Source organism: Dendrobates tinctorius, unplaced genomic scaffold, assembly GCF_039654945.1.
Source record: "Dendrobates tinctorius isolate UK_male_01 unplaced genomic scaffold, ASM3965494v1 ptg000083l, whole genome shotgun sequence".
Taxonomy (NCBI): Eukaryota; Metazoa; Chordata; class Amphibia; order Anura; family Dendrobatidae; genus Dendrobates; species Dendrobates tinctorius.
Genome location: NW_027361751.1, coordinates 13,144,788 through 13,166,586, shown reverse-complemented (window position 1 = coordinate 13,166,586; position 21,799 = coordinate 13,144,788). Strand labels below are relative to the sequence as shown.

The following is a 21,799-nucleotide window of genomic DNA, read 5'->3' as shown; positions in this document are numbered from 1 at the left end:
AGCGAGAAGCAGAGCTTACGGATGCCAAGGCACCGGATGGACTGGGCGACACCGTGTGGATTTGTTTCCTCCGGGTCTGCCTGGAGTGAGAGCGGCCCCTGCAGGCCGGAGGCTTTGTGAGGTGGAGGTTCCCTCTGAGGCCGGCGAGCCATCATCCCTGCCCCTATCTGGGGCTTGAAGGGACTCCATTGCTCTCGTAAGCGACGTCATGGACTGTGACAATGATTAGGCCCACTACGGGGGATTTGACACATTTGGGGATTTGGTCGCGGTCGCAGGGGAGGGCTCCTGGGCGCGTTCAGATTCGCAGGCTTCGCATAATCGCTTGCTCTGCGCCCGCGGAAACGCAGCTCGACAAGAGGTGCATGCAGCGTAAAAGAGCATGTGCATCTTTGCCTTTTCAGACATACTGTATCTGTCCGCTGCTGGGGATGTGGGGAGGAGGTAGCACCTCGTTTTCCCTGTAGCGTGTCAGCCTCCTAGCGGCAGAAGCATACACCCAGAGTCTGTGTGTCCCCCAATGAGGCGAAGGAGAAAAATATTTTTTAAACTTATTTTGTGCAATGGATCCTCTATTCCCTTGAAAACAATTATTTATATAAGGATGTGTTTGATATATTTAACCCCGATACGCCTTTTAACAGCGGCAGTTAGGGGTACTTAACCCCTTCATGACCAAGCCTATTTTGACCTTAATGACCAGGCCATTTTTTACAATTCTGACCAGTGTCCCTTTATGAGGTAATAACACAGGAACGCTTCAACGGATCCTAGCAATTCTGAGATTGTTTTTTCGTGACATATTGGGCTTCATGTCAGTGGTAAATTTAGGTCGATAATTTTTGCGAAAAAAATGGAAATTTGGTTAAAATTTTGAAAATTTCACAATTTTCACAATTTGAATTTGTATTCTGTTAAATCAGAGAGTTACGTGACACAAAATAGTTAATAATATTTCCCACATGTCTACTTTACATCAGCACAATTTTGGAAACAAAATTTTTTTTTTTGGTAGGAAGTTATAAGGGTTAAAAGTTGACCAGTGATTTCTCATTTTTACAACAAAATTTACAAAACCATTTTTTTTTTAGGGACCACCTCACATTTGAAGTCACTTTGAAGGGTCTATATGGCAGAAAGTACCCAAAAGTGACACCATTCTAAAAACTGCACCCCTCAAGCTACTCAAAACTACATTCAAGAAGATTATTAACCCTTCAGGTGCTTCACAGGAACTAAAGCAACGTGGAAGGAAAAAATGGACATTTTAATTTTTCCAACAAAAATTTTCTTTTAGCATCAATTTTTTCATTTTCACATGGGCAACAGGATAAAATGGATCCTAAAATTTGTTGGACAATTTCTCCTGAGTACACCGATACCTCATATGTGGTCATAAACCACTGATGGGGCACACAGCTGGGCCCGGAAGGGAAGGAGCGCCATTTGACTTTTTGAATGGAAAATTAGCTCCAATTGTTAGCGGACACCATGTCATGTTTGGCGAGCCCCTGTGCGCCTAAACACTGGAGCTCCCCCACAAGTGACCGCATTTTGGAAACTAGACCCCCGAAGGATCTTATCTAGATGCATAGTGAGCACTTTGAACCCCCAGATGCTTCGCAGAAGTTTATAACGCAGAGCAGTGAAAATAAAAAAATTTTTTTTTCCTCAAAAATGATTTTTTAGCCCGCTATTTTTTATTTTCACAAGGCTCACAGGAGAAATTGGACCACAAAAGTTGTTGTGCAATTTGTCCTGAGTACACCGATACCCCATATGTGAGGGGGAACCACTGTTTGGAAGCATGGGAGAGCTCAGAAGGGAAGGAGCACCATTTTGGAATGCAGACTTGGAATGGAATGTTCGCGGGCGTCATGTTGCGTTTGCAGAGCCCCTGATGTGCCTAAACAGTGGAAACCCCCCACAAGTGACCCCATTTTGGAAACTAGAACCCCCAAGGAGCTTATCTAGATGTGTATTGAGCACTTTAAACCCCCAAGTGCTTCACAGAAGTTTATAACGCAGAGCCATGAATATTTTTTCCTCAAAAAATGAATTTTAGCCCCAAATTTTTTATTTTCACAAGGGTAACAGGATAAATTAGACCCCCAAAGTTGTTGTGCAATTTTTCCTGAGTACGCTGATACCCCATATGTGGGGGTAAACCACTGTTTTGGCACAAGTCGGGGCTCGGAATGGAGGGAGCACCGTTTGACTTTCTGAACGCAAAATTGGCTGGAATAAATGGTGGCGCCATGTCCCGTTTGGAGACCCCGTGATGTGCCTAAACAGTGGAAACCCCTCAATTCTATCTCCAAACCTAACCCCAACACACCCCTAAGGCCTGTTTCACACTTCAGTTGTTTGACGTCAGTCAAAATCCGCCATTTTGCAAAAAAAAGGATCCACCTTTTTTTTGGCGGATCCGTTTTTTTCCCCATTGATTTGTATTAGCGGCAGATTTTGACGGATGGTCATCCATTGGATCCGTTTTTTAACGGATCCGCCAAAATTTTGTCGTCCGCTGACTTCAGTGGACGGACAATGAAACGTTTTGTCTGCGTCAAAATAGTGGATAGCAACGGATCCGCCGCTATCCGCCATTCGTTATAATGGTCGCCTATGGCGCGACGGATCCGTTGCCAACTGTTTTTTGACGGAATCCGGCAACGGATCTGCTTTTTGACACTGAGCATGCCCGGAAGAATTTTCTTGCCAGAAATTTAACCCCAATTCCGTTCTGGCGGCAGAAAAATACTCTCTATCTCGACTCATTTTCCTTTAAATTTCAGTCACTCACTTACTAAAGCGGATCCGTCAAAAAACGGATCCGGTGGCATCCGTTTGTGCCACAACGCAAACGGATCCGTTTTTTCACAACCTGGCGGATTTTGACTGACGTCAAATAACTGAAATGTGAAACAGGCCTAACCCTAATCATAACTCACCCCTAACCCTAATCCCAACCACAAGCCTAACCCTAATCCCAACCCACCCCTAACCCTAATTCCAACCCTAACCCTAATTGTAACCCTAAATCCAACCCTAATTCAAACCCTAACCCTAATTCTAACCCTAAATCCAACCCTAACCCTAGCCCGCCATTTTCCAAGATGGCGGCGCCCATGAACAGATACGGCGGGACACCGGGACGGCGGAGGCACCGTGGATGTTGAGGGGGGGAAATCGGAAGGCGGGGGGAGCGGAGGGAAGGGGAGGGGGGCAGATTATGACGACGGCTGCCCATCAGTGCCGTCAGTCGGTGGCGGCAGCCGATCGGCGCCTCCAGTCGGTGGGGGGGGCTGATCGGTGTCTCCAGCCATGGCAGACGCTATTGCAGCACTGGCCATGGCTGGATTGTAATATTTCACCAAATTTCATTGGTGAAATATTACAGTCGCTCTGATTCACTTTTGACAGCCAATCAGAGCGATCGTAGGCACTTGGGGGCTAAGCCACGCCCCCTGGGGCTAACTCTGAAGGGTTCTCTGTGTGCGGGTCGGGTGACCTTTCAGTGACCCCGGTCACCCGACCCGCAGGGGGGCTTTAAAGTCATAACGCCACATAGGAGTCACTGGTCATAATAGCACAGGTTTTCATGACGCCTATGTGGCGTCATTGGTCGGGAAGGGGTTAAACCACAGCGCCGCTTTTTAACGGTGCTAAGGAATAATAGTGTAGCGCCCCCCATGGTCAAAATTTCTCCGGGGTTTTTTACTGACCCTGTTGTTGCGATCACTGTTATTAAAAGCTTAACAGCGACTGCCAAAAAAAAGTCAGATTTTCCATTTAATTTCACTCTCCTCTGATGTGATCGCACATCAGAGGAGAGAGAAATACGGTCCCCCAATCTCTCCCCAGGTACCTCCGTTGTCACTGCAACCCCGTGAAGTCCCCCGGGCCGCCGGCGTCTTCTCCCGGGAGAAAATGGTGGGCGCATGCGCAGGGCGCCCACCGAGATCTGCCGACCGGCAACAATAGGAAATTTTTCCTATTGATTCATTTTGATCACTGTAATAGACCCCATCACAGTGATCAAAATAAAAAAAAATAGTAAATCAAACCCTCTTATCACCCCCTTAGTTATGGAAAAATAATAAAATAAAAAAAAAAAGTATTTATTTCCATTTTCCCATTAGGGTTAGAGTTGGGCTAAAGTGAGCTGAGCTAAAGCGAGCTGGGCTAAAGTTAGGGTTAGGCTTAGGTCTAAAGTTGGGATTACGGTTAGGGTTGGGATTAGGGGTGTGTTGAGGTTAGGGTTGGAGTTCTAATTGGGGGGGGTTCCACTGTTTAGGTACATCAGGGGGTCTCCAAACGAGACATGGCGCCACCACTGATTCCAGCCTATTTTGCGTTCAAAAAGTCAAATGGTGCTCCCTCCCTTCTGAGCCCTGCCATGCACACAAACAGTGGCTTTTCCCCACATATGGGGTATTGGCGTACTCAGGAGAAGTTGCACAACAAATTTTGTGGTCCATTTTCTCCTGATAAACTTGTGAAAATAAAATTGGTTCCAAAGTAATTTTTTTGTGAAAAAAGTAAAATGTTAATTTTTTCCTTCCACATTGCTTTAGTTCTCGTGCTCGAAAAGCACCTGAAGGATTAATAAGCTTCTTGAATGTGGTTTTGCGCACCTTGAGGGGTGCAGTTTTTAGAATGGTGTCAACTTTTGGGTATTTTCTGTTACATTGACCCCCCAAACTCATTTCAAATGTGAGGTGGTCCCTAAAAAAAATGGTTTTGCAAATTTTGTTGGAAAAATGAGAAATCGCTGGTCAACTTTTAACCCTTATACTGTCCTAACAAAAAAAAAAAATTATGTTTCCAAAATTGTGCTGATGTAAAGTAGACATGTGGGAAATGTTATTTATTAACTATTTTGTGAGATAGGACACTCTGGAAAAAAAAAAAAAAAAAAAATTGCAAAATTTTCGCCAAATTTCCATTTTTTTCATAAATAAATACAAGTTATATTGAAGAAATTCTAGCACTGACATGAAATACAATATGTCACGAAAAAACAATCTCAGAATCAGTGGGATAGGTTGAAGCGTTTCAGAGCTATAACCTCATAAAGTGACAGTGGTCAGAATTGTACAAATTGGCCTGGTAATTAAGTACCAAATTGGCTCTGTAACTAAGGGGTTAAATTGGAGGTAATTTTTAGCCCCGCAACCCTCAGCACTTTACCATCTATGATGAAAGTCACAAAATAAAGGACTTTTCATTCAAGCTGCCATGGTGAGTGCCGCATACTTTTTTCTGAATCATTCATATCTACATGTTGATATAGGCTGAGCACCTCCAAATTGGACATTTATGCTGATAAAGGGCTCCATAATCCGGCTCAACTCCGCCGTACAAAGGATTACATGTTTTAACACTGGTGCCGCTATTCACTTTCCTCTCTGACTTCGAAAACAATTTTTGGACTGTGTTTCAAAAAGGTACGTGTAATGTGTAGTGTTCCAATACTTTTGTCCATGTAGCGTACATCATGTAGTGTGCCATTTTGACACAATAAGGGTACTTTGGGTTTTAATTACATCTATTTTCTTACGATACAGTTGATTAATGTGCCCCTTACTGATCAATGACTTTCTGCAGATTTCAGCTCTAAAAGCAAGTCAGGTCACCTTCTACGTCAGAGTTATGGGAGGAGACGCTGCTTGCGCTGGACTCGTCCTCCTCGCTGGCCGTCTTCTCAGAGTCAGTGACCTCCCCTTCCTCGGGCTCACTGTCATCTGAAGAGGAGGCGCTGTCTACACAATCACTGCTCAGCTTAGGCCTCTTATTTCTCTCGGCAGGCTCGTCCCTGTCACATGGGCTTATTCTGTCATGGGCTGGGTCACAGGAAGACGATGTTCTCAGCTCCAATGACGCCTTGGGAAAAATGGACAATACTCAGCATAGACATCAATCCTGATTTTCGTAACCTAATTTACTGAAAGTTGAGCTTTCCCAGAACAATAAATGGCCAAATTAAGCAAACTGATCATCTTCCTACAGAACGATTTATAATAGTCACTAACATTTAGTATGGCGCTCTCTTTTGGGACCCCACTTGATCAGCTTATTACACAGTGTTGTCATTTCCTCTGGCCATACATTAGTGGAGTTATGTGGTGGAGCAATGGATGATTTATCGCTCCCAGCTGCTCCGGTCAGACTTTGGGGCCCCTTATATATAATCCCCACAAGTGACAAAACAATGGCGCCACTCATTCGAGCAGATTTCTCATCTATTACAAACACTACACCCGAGCAGTGACTGCAGATCTCCCGCTTGTCAGACAGAGGCATTGGCGGATGTCAGATGCTGAATAGAAGGCACATCGCCTTTATTGTCACAAACCGCAAATTAAAAAATGTAAGTCTTAAAGGTGATTAAGTCAATTGGCTGATAAAGTCTGGTAATGTGGAATAAGCTCAGATTTTGACGTGTGAAAATCTGGGGAAAATTGGACAACTCACATCCCATGCCTGGAAACGGAGTTTCTGCATTCTTATTCAAAGGAAGAGAAATGTACGCTCTGGAAATAAGGAGCGTGCAATTACAGTTCTGAGGTGCTCTGGAAACACTTCTGAAGTGGACGGATCACGTCCTCGGCCATACTGGCTGCCTTTATATACAATAATTGCACCGTCCCCTTATAGCTAAATAGCATGATGGTCAGTAGTGTGCATCTTACTGGATATATCGCAATGACCTCTCATTTATAGAATTAAGTCTTCATATTAAGAGATATCATGCCAAGAGCAGCTAGGGATGCCGGTAGGTAGGGCGCAGTTCACAGGGCTTTTGTCCAGCAGCTACCAATTACTGACCTCGGTCCTGCACGTTTATATTATCTCGTATGACCTGAAACATCATGCCATTGTGGAGGCCTCCTAACCAGAAAAGGTGCCAGCAGATAGTAGGAAATATGTATTGCTCTGATCAGATGCCGTGGAAGTACAGATGTGGCCGCTAGACCTGGATCCTGACACCCATTTTGCTCACCTCTATAGCAAGTGTTTAGGTCCATTCGTGAACCATCCATCAGATGAAGATAGAAAACATTTCTGCCACTTCAGTTCTGACACTTTTTAAGGATTCATGTACTAAAACCTCAGCTATAATTAATTTAATTTTAGCCAAATATGAATGAGGCCATTTCTCAGTAATTATGCACAGAACCACAGCAAATCATGGAGGCTGCACCGTCCACCCAAATAAAAAGATACTCCTCAGTCGGAAACCGCCTCTAACTTATAGAAGAGAAGCACCAAGTAAGAGCTGCTCGTGTGAGCGTCCATCTGCCATGTAATACTTCATCATCCCTGAAGTATCCTCTGCAGGGAAAACATGTGCCTGAGCAAGGATTTCACAATTTTAAAGGTGTTGCCCCACCTGGGATGTCTGCATGTGTGGATATGCCATAATGACCAAGGGGGACAGTTTATACAAACCATGAGAAGAGGACCCCATTGCACATCACCGTCATCCAGGGAATTTGTCCTCTCCATTCATTTGCTTAGGAGGTCTCGATATTGGCACGCACGCACGCTTGCTATGTAATTTTTGGAAAATCAACATGAGTAAGTGGGGAGAGCTGTGAGAGCAGTGAGTGACCACCTCTCGTTATGAAACCCTGTTCTCGAGACAAATGGAGATCCCAAAGGTTGGATTCCCACTTAGCGGACATTAATGGCATATCCCATTGATAAGCCATGAACGTCCCTATGGAAACAGCCCTTTAAGAGAATATTGTACATAAACCTATATACTCAGTGTCACAAGTAGAAGGCGTCTGTACTTAATGTCCAATTCACTGAAAAGCAAGAACAACTTTCACCCACTGGAACGTGATCACAAGCAACATGATCTAAAGAATGTGAAACGGTGTGTGGGGAAAAAAGGAGAACATCCAAATCCTAATATTCACCTGCCAATCAAGGTGCAATAAAACATATCAACTCTACCTTTGTATGGAGAGTACCCATAAGGAGAAATCCTCAAGCCAACCATGTTTGCTGTCAAGGCTAGTACCTAAAGACAGGATGAACAGTCATAATATCTGGAATAGGTTACAAAAGGAGCATTTCTGGAAACAAAACCTGCCTCTCGTGCTTGAAAGGCACAAACGTAGCAGCAATCTGTGGGGCAGAAGTGTCAGCGAGCCCCAAGATCTCTCAGGACATCATGGGAGAACCTTCCCATCCTGTCTCCTCCCTGCAGTGACACAATATCTATATATATATATATATATATATATATATATATATATATATATATATATATATATATATATATATACACATACACACACACGCACACACACGTGTATGGTATCTCTGGACCAAATGCTTATTACACCTCACAGAGAAGCGGCTGATCCCTAATGTATGGCCAGGCATTGCGTCCGAGGTCATCTACTACTGTTCAGAGGTCATTTACACCTGGGAAAGCCCAATTTTCGTTTCTGTTAAAGGTATAGTTCTGTTTAGATGGACAATATGGCGGCTACTACACGGTTACGCAGACACTATGCTTTGTCTAAAGGGGAAATGGCGAGGTTTTACATTACGGTACAGAAAGTGTTTGGGAATTAGACAAACTGCAATTGCCTAATATAGAGTTTATGGAGACGGCTTCTTTCCATAGGAGCATTAGGCAATTGTAGGTTATGGAATACCCTCCTCATTTCTATAACGTACCTGAAACCAGTACATCATTTAAAGGGGTTGTCTCAGCTTATCAAATTGGTAAAATTGCAAAGTGCTTTAAACAAGAGACAAAAAAAAAAAGTAAATTTGGAATTTACCTCTTACTAAAAATCCTCTACATTCTCAAGAACAGAGGGACTTTTAATTCTATAATTCACAGCTCGCTGTCAAGCCATTTTCTGGCCGACAAAGCGCTTCTGCACTCCTCCGATTCTACAGAGGTGACGCTGCCTCTGCAAGCAGCATTGGAGAGCACACAGTTCAGGACAGTAGCCTAGGCATGCCGCCAGCTCACACTGACCCCGGAAAGCTGGATGCCAGGGTGCAGAAGAGCGGTGTGCTCCTGGAGACTGAAAGGGAGACAACCCCTTTAATGAAGACGCATTATTCCGACAACTGCACATGCACAGACCTCGTTACTGACTTTGTCATCCTCTTGCTGACTGCTGGCCTCCCGTTTCTTTTTCTTCTTTTTCTCAGTGCTTGGCTGAGGGTCTGGGTTTACAAAGGACTGAAAATCCACCTTTGAGTGAAAGAGGTAGCGACCATTTTCCACATCGCAGTAGTAATAAATCCCAGTTGAAGGATCATAATATAACTGGGATTCCTTTAATAGGAAAGAACACACATTATTAAATCAGCATGAGAACATAATCGCAGATTTGACAGCCCCATAGTACAACGCTGGGCCGGGTGCTATCCGATTAAACACCGTAGAGCACTCGGCCGTGTTACACCCCAGTGGGAGCGAGCCCTTATACACGCACAGTGGATATTCTGCTAGATGAATGTGCACTACAGACACATACCGAATCATAGTAAAAGCCAGTACTGTGATCGTAATACATCCCAGTGTTCTCATCGTAGGTGAATCCAGTCTGAGATAAGGCAGCTTCTGCGGTTGCTCTCAAGCTTTCAGCAAGTGACGTTCCGCTCTCTTCCTAGAAAGATGAAGAACACTTTTTCGAAAACACGTCCTCCAGTGCTGTACACACTATCATTTCTCAATCATAAGCTTGTGCTGGTGAGCTCAGTGATTGCCTGCAGCGGTTACATGCGCTGTAGTCGCGATGCCGCCGATGCAGCTTGTTAAAGAGCAGGAGCAACTGCGGAAAGGCAGAAATGGACCTGGGGAAGGAGAGTAATGCTGGGGAGTTTATTATTTTTAACATGAGCAAACTAATAGACAACTAAAAATTATACATAGAAAAGCCTCTTAGGACCACGGACCATTGAGCAGCGCTGAGTAGAGTTGAGCGAAACAGGTCGGTCAGATTCAAAAGTCACCAAGTTTCGCCAAAGTCGGGTTTCATGAAATGAAACCCGACCACAGTGTGAAGTTGGCCATGCGGTCGGCGACCCAAGCGCCAAAGTCGGGTTTCGCCGAATGCTTGCACGTGACTTTTTTCAGCCAATGAGAGAAGCGGAGCGTAGCTGGAGTGGGAGTGGGAGAGAGAGAGAGGGAGAGGGAGAAGAGAGAGAGATTTCGCCGCCACTAGGGTTAAAATTCATGCCAGGTGTGTTTACAGTCCTCCACTCACTGCCGACTTTTCTCCCCATTGACTTGCATTGGGTTTCGTGTTTCACGACTTTTCCCTATAGTCGGCCGATTTCGTTCGACTCGACTTTTGAGACAGTCGGGTTTCATGAAAAAGGCAAAGTCGCTCATCTCTAGCGCTGAGGCCTCACCGGCTCCCTGTGCCGATCACAGTGGGGTATATGTTACCAGCTGGATTTCATGTCCCAGATTCCTTACCTGACAATTATTGGCTTCTTGCCCTCCTCCGTCACACTGACTCGTACTTTCTCCTGGATCCTGGGACCCATCTATAGTAGACTCGCTGCCATTACTTGCCTTCACCTCATGGGCATCAGAGTGGGTGTAATTCTCATAGTAAGACTGGTAATAATAGGAATCTGAAAGGGAATGACAGTACCCGTGAATGTTAGATTTTCACCATTTACATGACAAGTGTGGAGCCTTGTAACGGGGGCTATGATCGCTGACGGCAGCCTACGTGTTTTACTAGTAGGACTGTAACTGAAGTACTAGAGGCCTCTTCTGTACCTCTGTATGCCACCAATAGTGCAGCTCACGGCTGTGTATGCCCAGTGACTGAGCTCTAAAGCCATCCTCATACTTTACACTGCAGCTCTACTTCTATATTAGAGCATACACAGCATATCCAACGGGCAGATTAAAACACATCTTCAGGCATGCTATTGTAACTACGTCTTCCATCTTTTCTTTAGATTGGATTACTGGTTTAGCTTGAAATGAACTGGGAAGTTCTGGTCATGTTCTTTACATGGAGTCTTCTAAAAAGTCAGTGCACAAAGGGCTGCTTTATATTACAGATAGAAAAAAAATACAATACAGAGGATTATCAGACACCTGCCACACCACATATGATGTTAAAGGGTTATTCTCCCTATTATAAGAAGGTAAAACTGCAGCGTGCTTGTAAAAACAGGCAACTTTGTAATCCTGTTTGCTCTGAAGAATGGAGGGCTTTTTAAAGTTGTTGCTTACTTTTTGTTGCTTAGGTGACCAGCCACCTCTGCAGTCTACTAGCAGCGGCCAGTTGGTCTCCTTGGCGGAGAATGCAGCACTTACAAGCTCTTCTCAATATAGCTTCAATGCATTGGTGCTCTACACTGAGGCTGCAGAGGCAAAGCTGCCTTTCCCTGTCACAACGAAGATCGCACAGTGTGGGCCGGAGAAACAATGATGGCTCAAATGGTCAATCAATAAGAGTCCAGAGTTCCCGAAGTAATCAGGAGGCAGAGGCGGCGGTGCCGCTCCATAAGTGGTGACCTCCATAAGACAAAACAATTCCGTTAATTATATGATTATACCAGTGTACAGATTCCAATTCTAACCTCATGGCACACATCCATCTGTTATGAATAGGTCACCGAGCAGGATGGCAGGAATAGGCTAGGCCGCCAGGAAACCAGAAAGGTTGGTAACTTAGCGGATTGCAGACCTCTAATCCTAACAACACAACTAGCAGTAGCCGTGGGGCGTAACTATGATGCCCTAGACACCTCGGCACAGCCGGAGAACTAACTAAGCTTAAAGCAAGAAAGGTGAAATCTAAACTGCCCCAGAGCAGACCCCAAAGAAATAGATAGCCCCCAAACATATATTGTCGGTGAGACAATGAGGCACAAACACAGGCAAAAAATAGACTGAGCAAATGATGGGGCCCAAACTGTCTAGATAGGATAGGAAAGGAAAGACACTGTCTGCAATCACGCAAAAACCCTAAAAAAATCCAACACGTCTGATGTACAAAAAACACTGCTGAGGTCTCACGACCTCTCCCCCACTATATCAGCATTCTGGTGTGAACTGGCAGCAAAGCAAAAGAGACTGATATAACAGGGGACTGAACAAACTGACACAAGCTGTAACAAATGGAGTGGGGTCCAGCACTGCCCCAGCAGGGAGTACGCTGAACCCTCACAGCAAAGCAGAAAGTGGCAAAACCAGATCAGATGCAAAGGATTATCAAATAAACAACTTAACTGAAAAATGCAGGATCAGGCAGGAGACAGCAGACCTCAATATGCACAGGAAGAAACCAATCACCAGCAGCAACTGAGGGAAGCCTGCTCACTTATATCCTCCCAGTCAGTAACCCCTGATTTCCAATCATCGTCGTCAGGTGGCAGACTTCTGTCAACCCGGCCAGCTCCACTACCCGCAGTAACCACCAGCGGGCGCCCCGACTCAAAAGTCAGATCAAGAGAATTCACAACATCCATTCTTACCCGGCCATGATGAATACTCCTCTGTCTGCACCTCCTGGTCAACCTTTTCACGCTTATTAAATTCATAGATTTCTTCGCTTAATTTCTCTACCTGTCAATAGATATGAAAGGAGGAATTTATAAAGTACTGTGTATAGAAATATATTGCACATGATAGACGATTCTTTCTGCATAATCTACGATCATCCTTGTGTAATTGTATGATCACACATAATGTCGCGGCTCATCACTGATCAACTGCGACGCTCATGAGACACCCCGCCGAATGTTGATCCCAAGGGATTAGAGGAGGGATGCAGAGCCGAGTATGGAGACGTAATGCCGTCCGGGAGAGGGGCGTCTGGTTCCTTTATGACCGCCGAGGGCTCATTAATAACGAGCAGTCCTGTATTGGTGCGAAATTAAGAAGATTTGCGGCTGTGGATTTTGATTGATAAAGCAGCCCGACGAAGGATGTTGTGTGGCCTGCAGAGCTGTCCGGAACGCATTGCTCCTTCTTATACGCAAGTGTAGTTGCGTCTTTTAGAGGCGAATACATTTTAACAGTGTGGAGCAGGGACGGTGGAAGGGCAGTGTCGGTGGGTATTTTGGAGAGGCACACTATAGGGTGTATATTTTGTAGAGGGGCAGTGTGGAGGGCGGATAATTTGCAGAGGGGAAGTGTGCAGAAAATATTTTGCAGAGTAGTGTTCGGGAGATATTTTGAAGAGAGGCAGTGTGGGGAGGAGGCTTTGGAAAGACACAGTGTGGGGGGACATTTTCCAGAGGGGCAGTGTGCAGGGGATATTTTGAAGAAATGGGGGTGTTTTATGTAGGAAGCACAGGCAGTTATTCAGGTGTGAAACACGGGAGATATCTTTAGGGGATAATATAATAATACTTAAATTTTTAAGGCTACGGTGTTGGGAATTGCTACTGAAGATGGAGAAGAGGGAAGTCTGCGGAGACTAGCTCTGGGCATGAAGTCTCTTCATGGCGTCTGTGCTACATGGAGACAAACAGTTATGGGAATGACTTCAAGCAGAGATGTCACATATAGGACCCCCTTTATTTGAAAGCCTTGTCTATATTTCTGCCCGTGCTGATTGTGACTATATTGTGGTTTGTCCTGATGAAGAAGTTGTGAAACTTTCCAGGATTAAACTACTTAAAATTGGATTTGCATCTCCTATTCATTTCCATGGCAGCGCAGATTTACCCTTTGCCTCCGTTTCTGGTACAATCACAGAATGAACACACACTCCACACAGGTTTGCAGCCGACAAAAGGGAGAAAAATGACCCATACACATTAGTTGAAAATTGGCCGAACCCACTGATTTTAAAGCGACCGGACAACCATGTGATATGTATTTGTTCTTCTGATTCTATTGAATTTAGGAGGGAGACGCCGCTGCTGGAAGGGTCTTTCTCCTCTCTCCCCATTGAAAACACATGAACACGGCCGAGTCAAGCGTTCATGTGTATGGGGGAATAGGGGGAGATCGCTGGATGTCAGCTCATGTGTACGGGGGGGGGGGGGGGGACAGGAGAGATCGCCGGATATCAACTCATGTAAACGGGGGAGTCAGAAGAGATCACCGGATGTCAGCTCATGTGTACGGGGGAGTCAGGAGAGATCACCGGATGTCAGCTCATGTGTACGGGGGGGGAGTCAGAAGAAATCGCTGGGCGTCAGCTCATGTGTACGGGGGGAGTCAGGAGAGATCGCCGGATGTCAGCTCATGTGTACGGGGGGAGTCAGGAGAGATCACCGGATGTCAGCTCATGTGTACGGGGGGAGTCAGGAGAGATCACCGGATGTCAGCTCATGTGTACGGGGGGAGTCAGGAGAGATCACCGGATGTCAGCTCATGTGTACGGGGGGAGTCAGGAGAGATCACCAGATGTCAGCTCATGTGTACGGGGGAGACAGGAGCGATCACCGGATGTCAGCTCATGTGTACGGGGGAGTCAGGAGAGATCACTGGATGTCAGCTCATATGTACGGGGGGAGTCAGGAGAGATCGCTGGATGTTAGCTCATGTGTACGGGGTGAGTCAGGAGAGATCGCTGGATATCAGCTCATGTGTACGGGGGAGACAGGAGAAATCGCAGGATATCAGCTCATGTGTACGGGGGGAGTCAGGAGAGATCACTGGATGTCAGCTCATGGCGATCGCCAGATGTCAGCTCATATGTATGGGGGGAGTCAGGAGAGATCACCGGATGTCAGCTCCTATGTACGGGGGGGAGTCAGGAGCGATCGCAGGATATCAGCTCCTGTGTACGGGGGAGACAGGAGCGATCGCAGGATATCAGCTCCTGTGTACGGGGGAGACAGGAGCGATCGCAGGATATCAGCTCATGTGTACGGGGGAGACAGGAGAAATCGCCGGATGTCAGCTCATGTGTACGGGGGAGACAGGAGAAATCGCCGGAAACCAGCTCATGTGTACGGGGGGAGTCAGGAGCGATCGCCAGATGTCATCTCATGTGTACAGGGGGGGGAGACAGGAGAAATCGCCGGATGTCAGCTCATGTGTACGGGGGAGACAGGAGAGATCGCCGGATGTCAGCTCATGTGTACGGGGGAGACAGGAGAGATCGCCGGATGTCAGCTCATGTGTACGGGGGGGTGACAGGAGAGATCGCCGGATGTCAGCTCATGTGTACGGGGGAGACAGGAGAGATCACTGGATGTCAGCTCATGTGTACGGGGGGAGTCAGGAGAGATCACTGGATGTCAGCTCATGTGTACGGGGGGAGTCAGGAGAGATCACCGGATGTCAGCTCATGTGTACGGGGGGAGTCAGGAGAGATCGCCGGATGTCAGCTCATGTGTACGGGGGGAGTCAGGAGAGATCACCAGATGTCAGCTCATGTGTACGGGGGAGACAGGAGCGATCACTGGATGTCAGCTCATGTGTACGGGGTGAGTCAGGAGAGATCGCTGGATATCAGCTCATGTGTACGGGGGAGACAGGAGAAATCGCAGGATATCAGCTCATGTGTATGGGGGGAGTCAGGAGAGATCACCGGATGTCAGCTCATGTGTACGGGGGGGAGTCAGGAGAGATCACTGGATGTCAGCTCATGTGTACGGGGTGAGTCAGGAGAGATCACCGGATGTCAGCTCATGTGTACGGGGTGAGTCAGGAGAGATCGCTGGATATCAGCTCATGTGTACGGGGGAGACAGGAGAAATCGCAGGATATCAGCTCATGTGTATGGGGGGAGTCAGGAGAGATCACCGGATGTCAGCTCATGTGTACGGGGGGGAGTCAGGAGAGATCACTGGATGTCAGCTCCTATGTACGGGGGGGAGTCAGGAGCGATCGCAGTATATCAGCTCCTGAGTACGGGGGAGACAGGAGCGATCGCAGGATATCAGCTCATGTGTACGGGGGAGACAGGAGCGATCGCAGGAAATCAGCTCATGTGTACGGGGGGAGTCAGGAGCGATCGCCAGATGTCATCTCATGTGTACGGGGGGGGGAGACAGGAGAGATCGCCGGATGTCAGCTCATGTGTACGGGGGGGTGACAGGAGAGATCGCCGGATGTCAGCTCATGTGTACGGGGGGGTGACAGGAGAGATCGCCGGATGTCAGCTCATGTGTACGGGGGGGGTGACAGGAGAGATCGCCGGATGTCAGCTCATGTGTACGGGGGGGTGACAGGAGAGATCGCCGGATGTCAGCTCATGTGTACGGGGGAGACAGGAGAGATCGCCGGATGTCAGCTCATGTGTACGGGGAGACAGGAGAGATCGCCGGATGTCAGCTCATGTGTACGGGGGAGACAGGAGAAATCGCCGGATGTCAGCTCATGTGTACGGGGGAGACAGGAGAAATCGCCGGATGTCAGCTCATGTGTACGGGGAGACAGGAGAAATCGCCGGATGTCAGCTCATGTGTATGGGGGAGACAGGAGAAATCGCCGGATGTCAGCTCATGTGTACGGGGGAGACAGGAGCGATCGCCGGATGTCAGCTCATGTGTATGGGGGAGACAGGAGAAATCGCCGGATGTCAGCTCATGTGTACGGGGGAGACAGGAGCGATCGCCGGATGTCAGCTCATGTGTACGGGGAGACAGGAGAGATCGCCGGATGTCAGCTCATGTGTACGGGGGAGACAGGAGAGATCGCCGGATGTCAGCTCATGTGTACGGGGGGGTGACAGGAGAGATCGCCGGATGTCAGCTCATGTGTACGGGGGGAGTCAGGAGAGATCACCGGATGTCAGCTCATGTGTACGGGGGGAGTCAGGAGAGATCACTGGATGTCAGCTCATGTGTACGGGGGGAGTCAGGAGAGATCACTGGATGTCAGCTCATGTGTACGGGGGGAGTCAGGAGAGATCACCGGATGTCAGCTCATGTGTACGGGGGGAGTCAGGAGAGATCGCCGGATGTCAGCTCATGTGTACGGGGGGAGTCAGGAGAGATCACCAGATGTCAGCTCATGTGTACGGGGGAGACAGGAGTGATCACTGGATGTCAGCTCGTGTACGGGGGAGTCAGGAGAGATCACCGGATGTCAGCTCATGTGTACGGGGTGAGTCAGGAGAGATCGCTGGATATCAGCTCATGTGTACGGGGGGGAGTCAGGAGAAATCGCAGGATATCAGCTCATGTGTATGGGGGGAGTCAGGAGAGATCACCGGATGTCAGCTCATGTGTACGGGGGGGAGTCAGGAGAGATCACTGGATGTCAGCTCCTATGTACGGGGGGGGAGTCAGGAGCGATCGCAGTATATCAGCTCCTGTGTACGGGGGAGACAGGAGCGATCGCAGGAAATCAGCTCATGTGTACGGGGGGAGTCAGGAGCGATCGCCAAATGTCATCTCATGTGTACGGGGGAGACAGGAGAAATCGCCGGATGTCAGCTCCTGTGTACGGGGGAGACAGGAGCGATCGCAGGAAATCAGCTCATGTGTACGGGGGGAGTCAGGAGCGATCGCCAGATGTCATCTCATGTGTATGGGGGGGGGGGGGGGGGGAGACAGGAGAAATCGCCGGATGTCAGCTCATGTGTACGGGGGAGACAGGAGAGATCGCCGGATGTCGGCTCATGTGTACGGGGGGGTGACAGGAGAGATCGCTGGATGTCAGCTCATGTGTACGGGGGGGTGACAGGAGAGATCGCCGGATGTCAGCTCATGTGTACGGGGGAGACAGGAGAGATCGCCGGATGTCAGCTCATGTGTACGGGGGAGACAGGAGAGATCGCCGGATGTCAGCTCATGTGTACGGGGGAGACAGGAGAGATCGCCGGATGTCAGCTCATGTGTACGGGGGAGACAGGAGAAATCGCCGGATGTCAGCTCATGTGTACGGGGGAGACAGGAGCGATCACCGGATGTCAGCTCATGTGTACGGGGGAGACAGGAGAAATCGCCGGATGTCAGCTCATGTGTACGGGGGAGACAGGAGCGATCGCCGGATGTCAGCTCATGTGTACGGGGGAGACAGGAGCGATCGCCGGATGTCAGCTCATGTGTACGGGGGAGACAGGAGCGATCGCCGGATGTCAGCTCATGTGTACGGGGGAGACAGGAGCGATCGCCGGATGTCAGCTCATGTGTACGGGGGAGACAGGAGCGATCGCCGGATGTCAGCTCATGTGTACGGGGGAGACAGGAGCGATCGCCGGATGTCAGCTCATGTGTACGGGGGAGACAGGAGACATCGCCGGATGTCAGCTCATGTGTATGGGGGAGACAGGAGAAATCGCCGGATGTCAGCTCATGTGTACGGGGGAGACAGGAGAAATCGCCGGATGTCAGCTCATGTGTACGGGGGAGACAGGAGAAATCGCCGGATGTCAGCTCATGTGTACGGGGGAGACAGGAGCGATCACCGGATGTCAGCTCATGTGTACGGGGGAGACAGGAGAGATCGCCGGATGTCAGCTCATGTGTACGGGGGAGACAGGAGCGATCGCCGGATGTCAGCTCATGTGTACGGGGGAGACAGGAGAAATCGCCGGATGTCAGCTCATGTGTACGGGGAGACAGGAGAAATCGCCGGATGTCAGCTCATGTGTATGGGGGAGACAGGAGAAATCGCCGGATGTCAGCTCATGTGTACGGGGGAGACAGGAGCGATCGCCGGATGTCAGTTCATGTGTACGGGGAGACAGGAGAAATCGCCGGATGTCAGCTCATGTGTACGGGGAGACAGGAGAGATCGCCGGATGTCAGCTCATGTGTACGGGGGAGACAGGAGAGATCGCCGGATGTCAGCTCATGTGTACGGGGGGGTGACAGGAGAGATCGCCGGATGTCAGCTCATGTGTACGGGGGAGACAGGAGAGATCGCCGGATGTCAGCTCATGTGTACGGGGGGAGTCAGGAGAGATCACCGGATGTCAGCTCATGTGTACGGGGGGAGTCAGGAGAGATCACTGGATGTCAGCTCATGTGTACGGGGGGAGTCAGGAGAGATCACCGGATGTCAGCTCATGTGTACGGGGGGAGTCAGGAGAGATCACTGGATGTCAGCTCATGTGTACGGGGGGAGTCAGGAGAGATCACCGGATGTCAGCTCATGTGTACGGGGGGAGTCAGGAGAGATCGCCGGATGTCAGCTAATGTGTACGGGGGGAGTCAGGAGAGATCACCAGATGTCAGCTCATGTGTACGGGGGAGACAGGAGCGATCACTGGATGTCAGCTCGTGTACGGGGCAGTCAGGAGAGATCACCGGATGTCAGCTCATGTGTACGGGGTGAGTCAGGAGAGATCGCTGGATATCAGCTCATGTGTACGGGGGAGACAGGAGAAATCGCAGGATATCAGCTCATGTGTATGGGGGGAGTCAGGAGAGATCACCGGATGTCAGCTCATGTGTTCGGGGGGGAGTCAGGAGAGATCACTGGATGTCAGCTCCTATGTACGGGGGGGGAGTCAGGAGCGATCGCAGTATATCAGCTCCTGTGTACGGGGGAGACAGGAGCGATCGCAGGATATCAGCTCATGTGTACGGGGGAGACAGGAGCGATCGCAGGAAATCAGCTCATGTGTACGGGGGGAGTCTGGAGCGATCGCCAAATGTCATCTCATGTGTACGGGGGAGACAGGAGAAATCGCCGGATGTCAGCTCATGTGTACGGGGGAGACAGGAGCGATCGCCAGATGTCATCTCATGTGTATGGGGGGGGGGGGGGGGGGGGGAGACAGGAGAAATCGCCGGATGTCAGCTCATGTGTACGGGGGAGACAGGAGAGAACGCCGGATGTCAGCTCATGTGTACGGGGGGGTGACAGGAGAGATCGCCGGATGTCAGCTCATGTGTACGGGGGGGTGACAGGAGAGATCGCCGGATGTCAGCTCATGTGTACGGGGGGGTGACAGGAGAGATCGCCGGATGTCAGCTCATGTGTACGGGGGGGTGACAGGAGAGATCGCCGGATGTCAGCTCATGTGTACGGGGGGGTGACAGGAGAGATCGCCGGATGTCAGCTCATGTGTACGGGGGGGTGACAGGAGAGATCGCCGGATGTCAGCTCATGTGTACGGGGGGGTGACAGGAGAGATCGCCGGATGTCAGCTCATGTGTACGGGGGGGTGACAGGAGAGATCGCCGGATGTCAGCTCATGTGTACGGGGGAGACAGGAGAGATCGCCGGATGTCAGCTCATGTGTACGGGGGAGACAGGAGAAATCGCCGGATGTCAGCTCATGTGTACGGGGAGACAGGAGAAATCGCCGGATGTCAGCTCATGTGTATGGGGGAGACAGGAGAAATCGCAGGATGTCAGCTCATGTGTACGGGGGAGACAGGAGCGATCGCCGGATGTCAGCTCATGTGTACGGGGGAGACAGGAGAAATCGCCGGATGTCAGCTCATGTGTACGGGGAGACAGGAGAAATCGCCGGATGTCAGCTCATGTGTATGGGGGAGACAGGAGAAATCGCCGGATGTCAGCTCATGTGTACGGGGGAGACAGGAGCGATCGCCGGATGTCAGCTCATGTGTATGGGGGAGACAGGAGAAATCGCCGGATGTCAGCTCATGTGTACGGTGAGACAGGAGAAATCGCCGGATGTCAGCTCATGTGTACGGTGAGACAGGAGAAATCGCCGGATGTCAGCTCATGTGTACGGGGGGGGGGGGGGGGGGGGGGGAGTCAGGAGCAATCGCCAGATGTCAGCTCATGTGTATGGGGGAATAGGGGGAGGTCGCCGGATGTCAGCTCATGTGTACGAGGGAACCAGGAGAGATCGCTGGATGTCAGCTCATGTGTACGGGGGAACCAGGAGAGATCGCTGGATGTCAGCTCATGTGTACGGGGGAGACAGGAGAGATCGCCGGATGTCAGCTCATGTCTATCACCAGCTTATGGTCCTCGGTCATAAAAACCTTGCCATAAAATTAAAATATCAGTGTCTCCCATCTACCAATCAGCATGCTGCTTTCATTTTTTGTTGTTGAAGGTTTGACAATAAAAGAAGATATCTGATTGGTTGGAAGTGAGTGGCATGGTTGCTATGGGTGACTGGCCTGTGTCCGCAGCTCCTGGTTTGTGGTCTCTGCGCTGCGGTGCAGTCTCTGGCTCAGGCTCAGCTGTCTCTTGATACTGCGCAGCTCCTCCTGGCAGTTCCTCAGTTCTTCCTCCAGGGCTCGTACTCGGCAGCTCAGAGCCGAAGACGGCGGGGTTTTTGCAGCATCCTCCACCTCCGGCCATGACTGATCCGGACCGGCCTGAGCACCCAGAAGTATCTCATCTGCCTCATCCAGATCCGGGGGTGGAGAGACGACTTCTCCATGACCGGCCATAACACCCCGAAAATCACATCACGTCGCTGGCCGGTTCCCCCCTCATTAGCAACTAGTTTCCCTTCCTGCTTCAACGCTCCGGACGGAGAGTGACACGTGACTGGTGAACGACACGTGACTTCTATACCACGTGACTTCTTTATGATCACGTGACGCAGACGCCCCTCTGTGCGCGGCTGGTTGGGTCTGGGAGCTGGTGTTTGTTGTGTAGGTGCTGTGCAGTCAGTTTCCTCGGGCGCAGGCCGTCAGCTTGCTCTGTTGCTTTTATTTCATGTCTCATTTTTGCAATTTTCATTTTTTTTCAGGCAGAATTTGTAATAATTTGCATAAACCCTTCCAATATTCTGGCAAGCCCTCATAACTGCAGCCAAAACGCTCCCTTTAACCCCTCGCTGACATGCTGACTTGTTTTTGCACTTTTGTTTTTCCTCCCCATCTGGTAAGAGTCCTAAATTTTTAAATTTTCCTTCCACGGAGCCATATGAGGGCGCGATTACTTTAGCGCTCAGTGACACCATTCATTATACCATATAATGTGAAGGAA

At 49.2% G+C, this 21,799-nt stretch overlaps 1 protein-coding gene across 2 annotated transcripts in view; it reads right to left on the bottom strand.

Annotated features, from left to right (window-relative positions):
• Positions 1–21,370, bottom strand: part of AGGF1 (angiogenic factor with G-patch and FHA domains 1) — a 36,104-nt gene extending 14,734 nt beyond the window's left edge. The window contains exons 1-6 of one of the 2 annotated variants that reach the window (XM_073584125.1): positions 20,976–21,370; positions 12,493–12,579; positions 10,469–10,629; positions 9,522–9,653; positions 9,125–9,319; positions 5,640–5,886 (exon numbers count right to left, since the gene is read on the bottom strand). In XM_073584125.1, the coding sequence (XP_073440226.1) occupies positions 5,640–5,886; positions 9,125–9,319; positions 9,522–9,653; positions 10,469–10,629; positions 12,493–12,579; positions 20,976–21,255 (1,102 nt within the window). In that variant the 5' untranslated portion in view covers positions 21,256–21,370. The remainder of the gene's footprint in view (positions 1–5,639; positions 5,887–9,124; positions 9,320–9,521; positions 9,654–10,468; positions 10,630–12,492; positions 12,580–20,975) is intronic. The other variant, XM_073584126.1, reaches the window with a different exon arrangement.
• Positions 21,371–21,799: the final 429 nt, after the last annotated feature.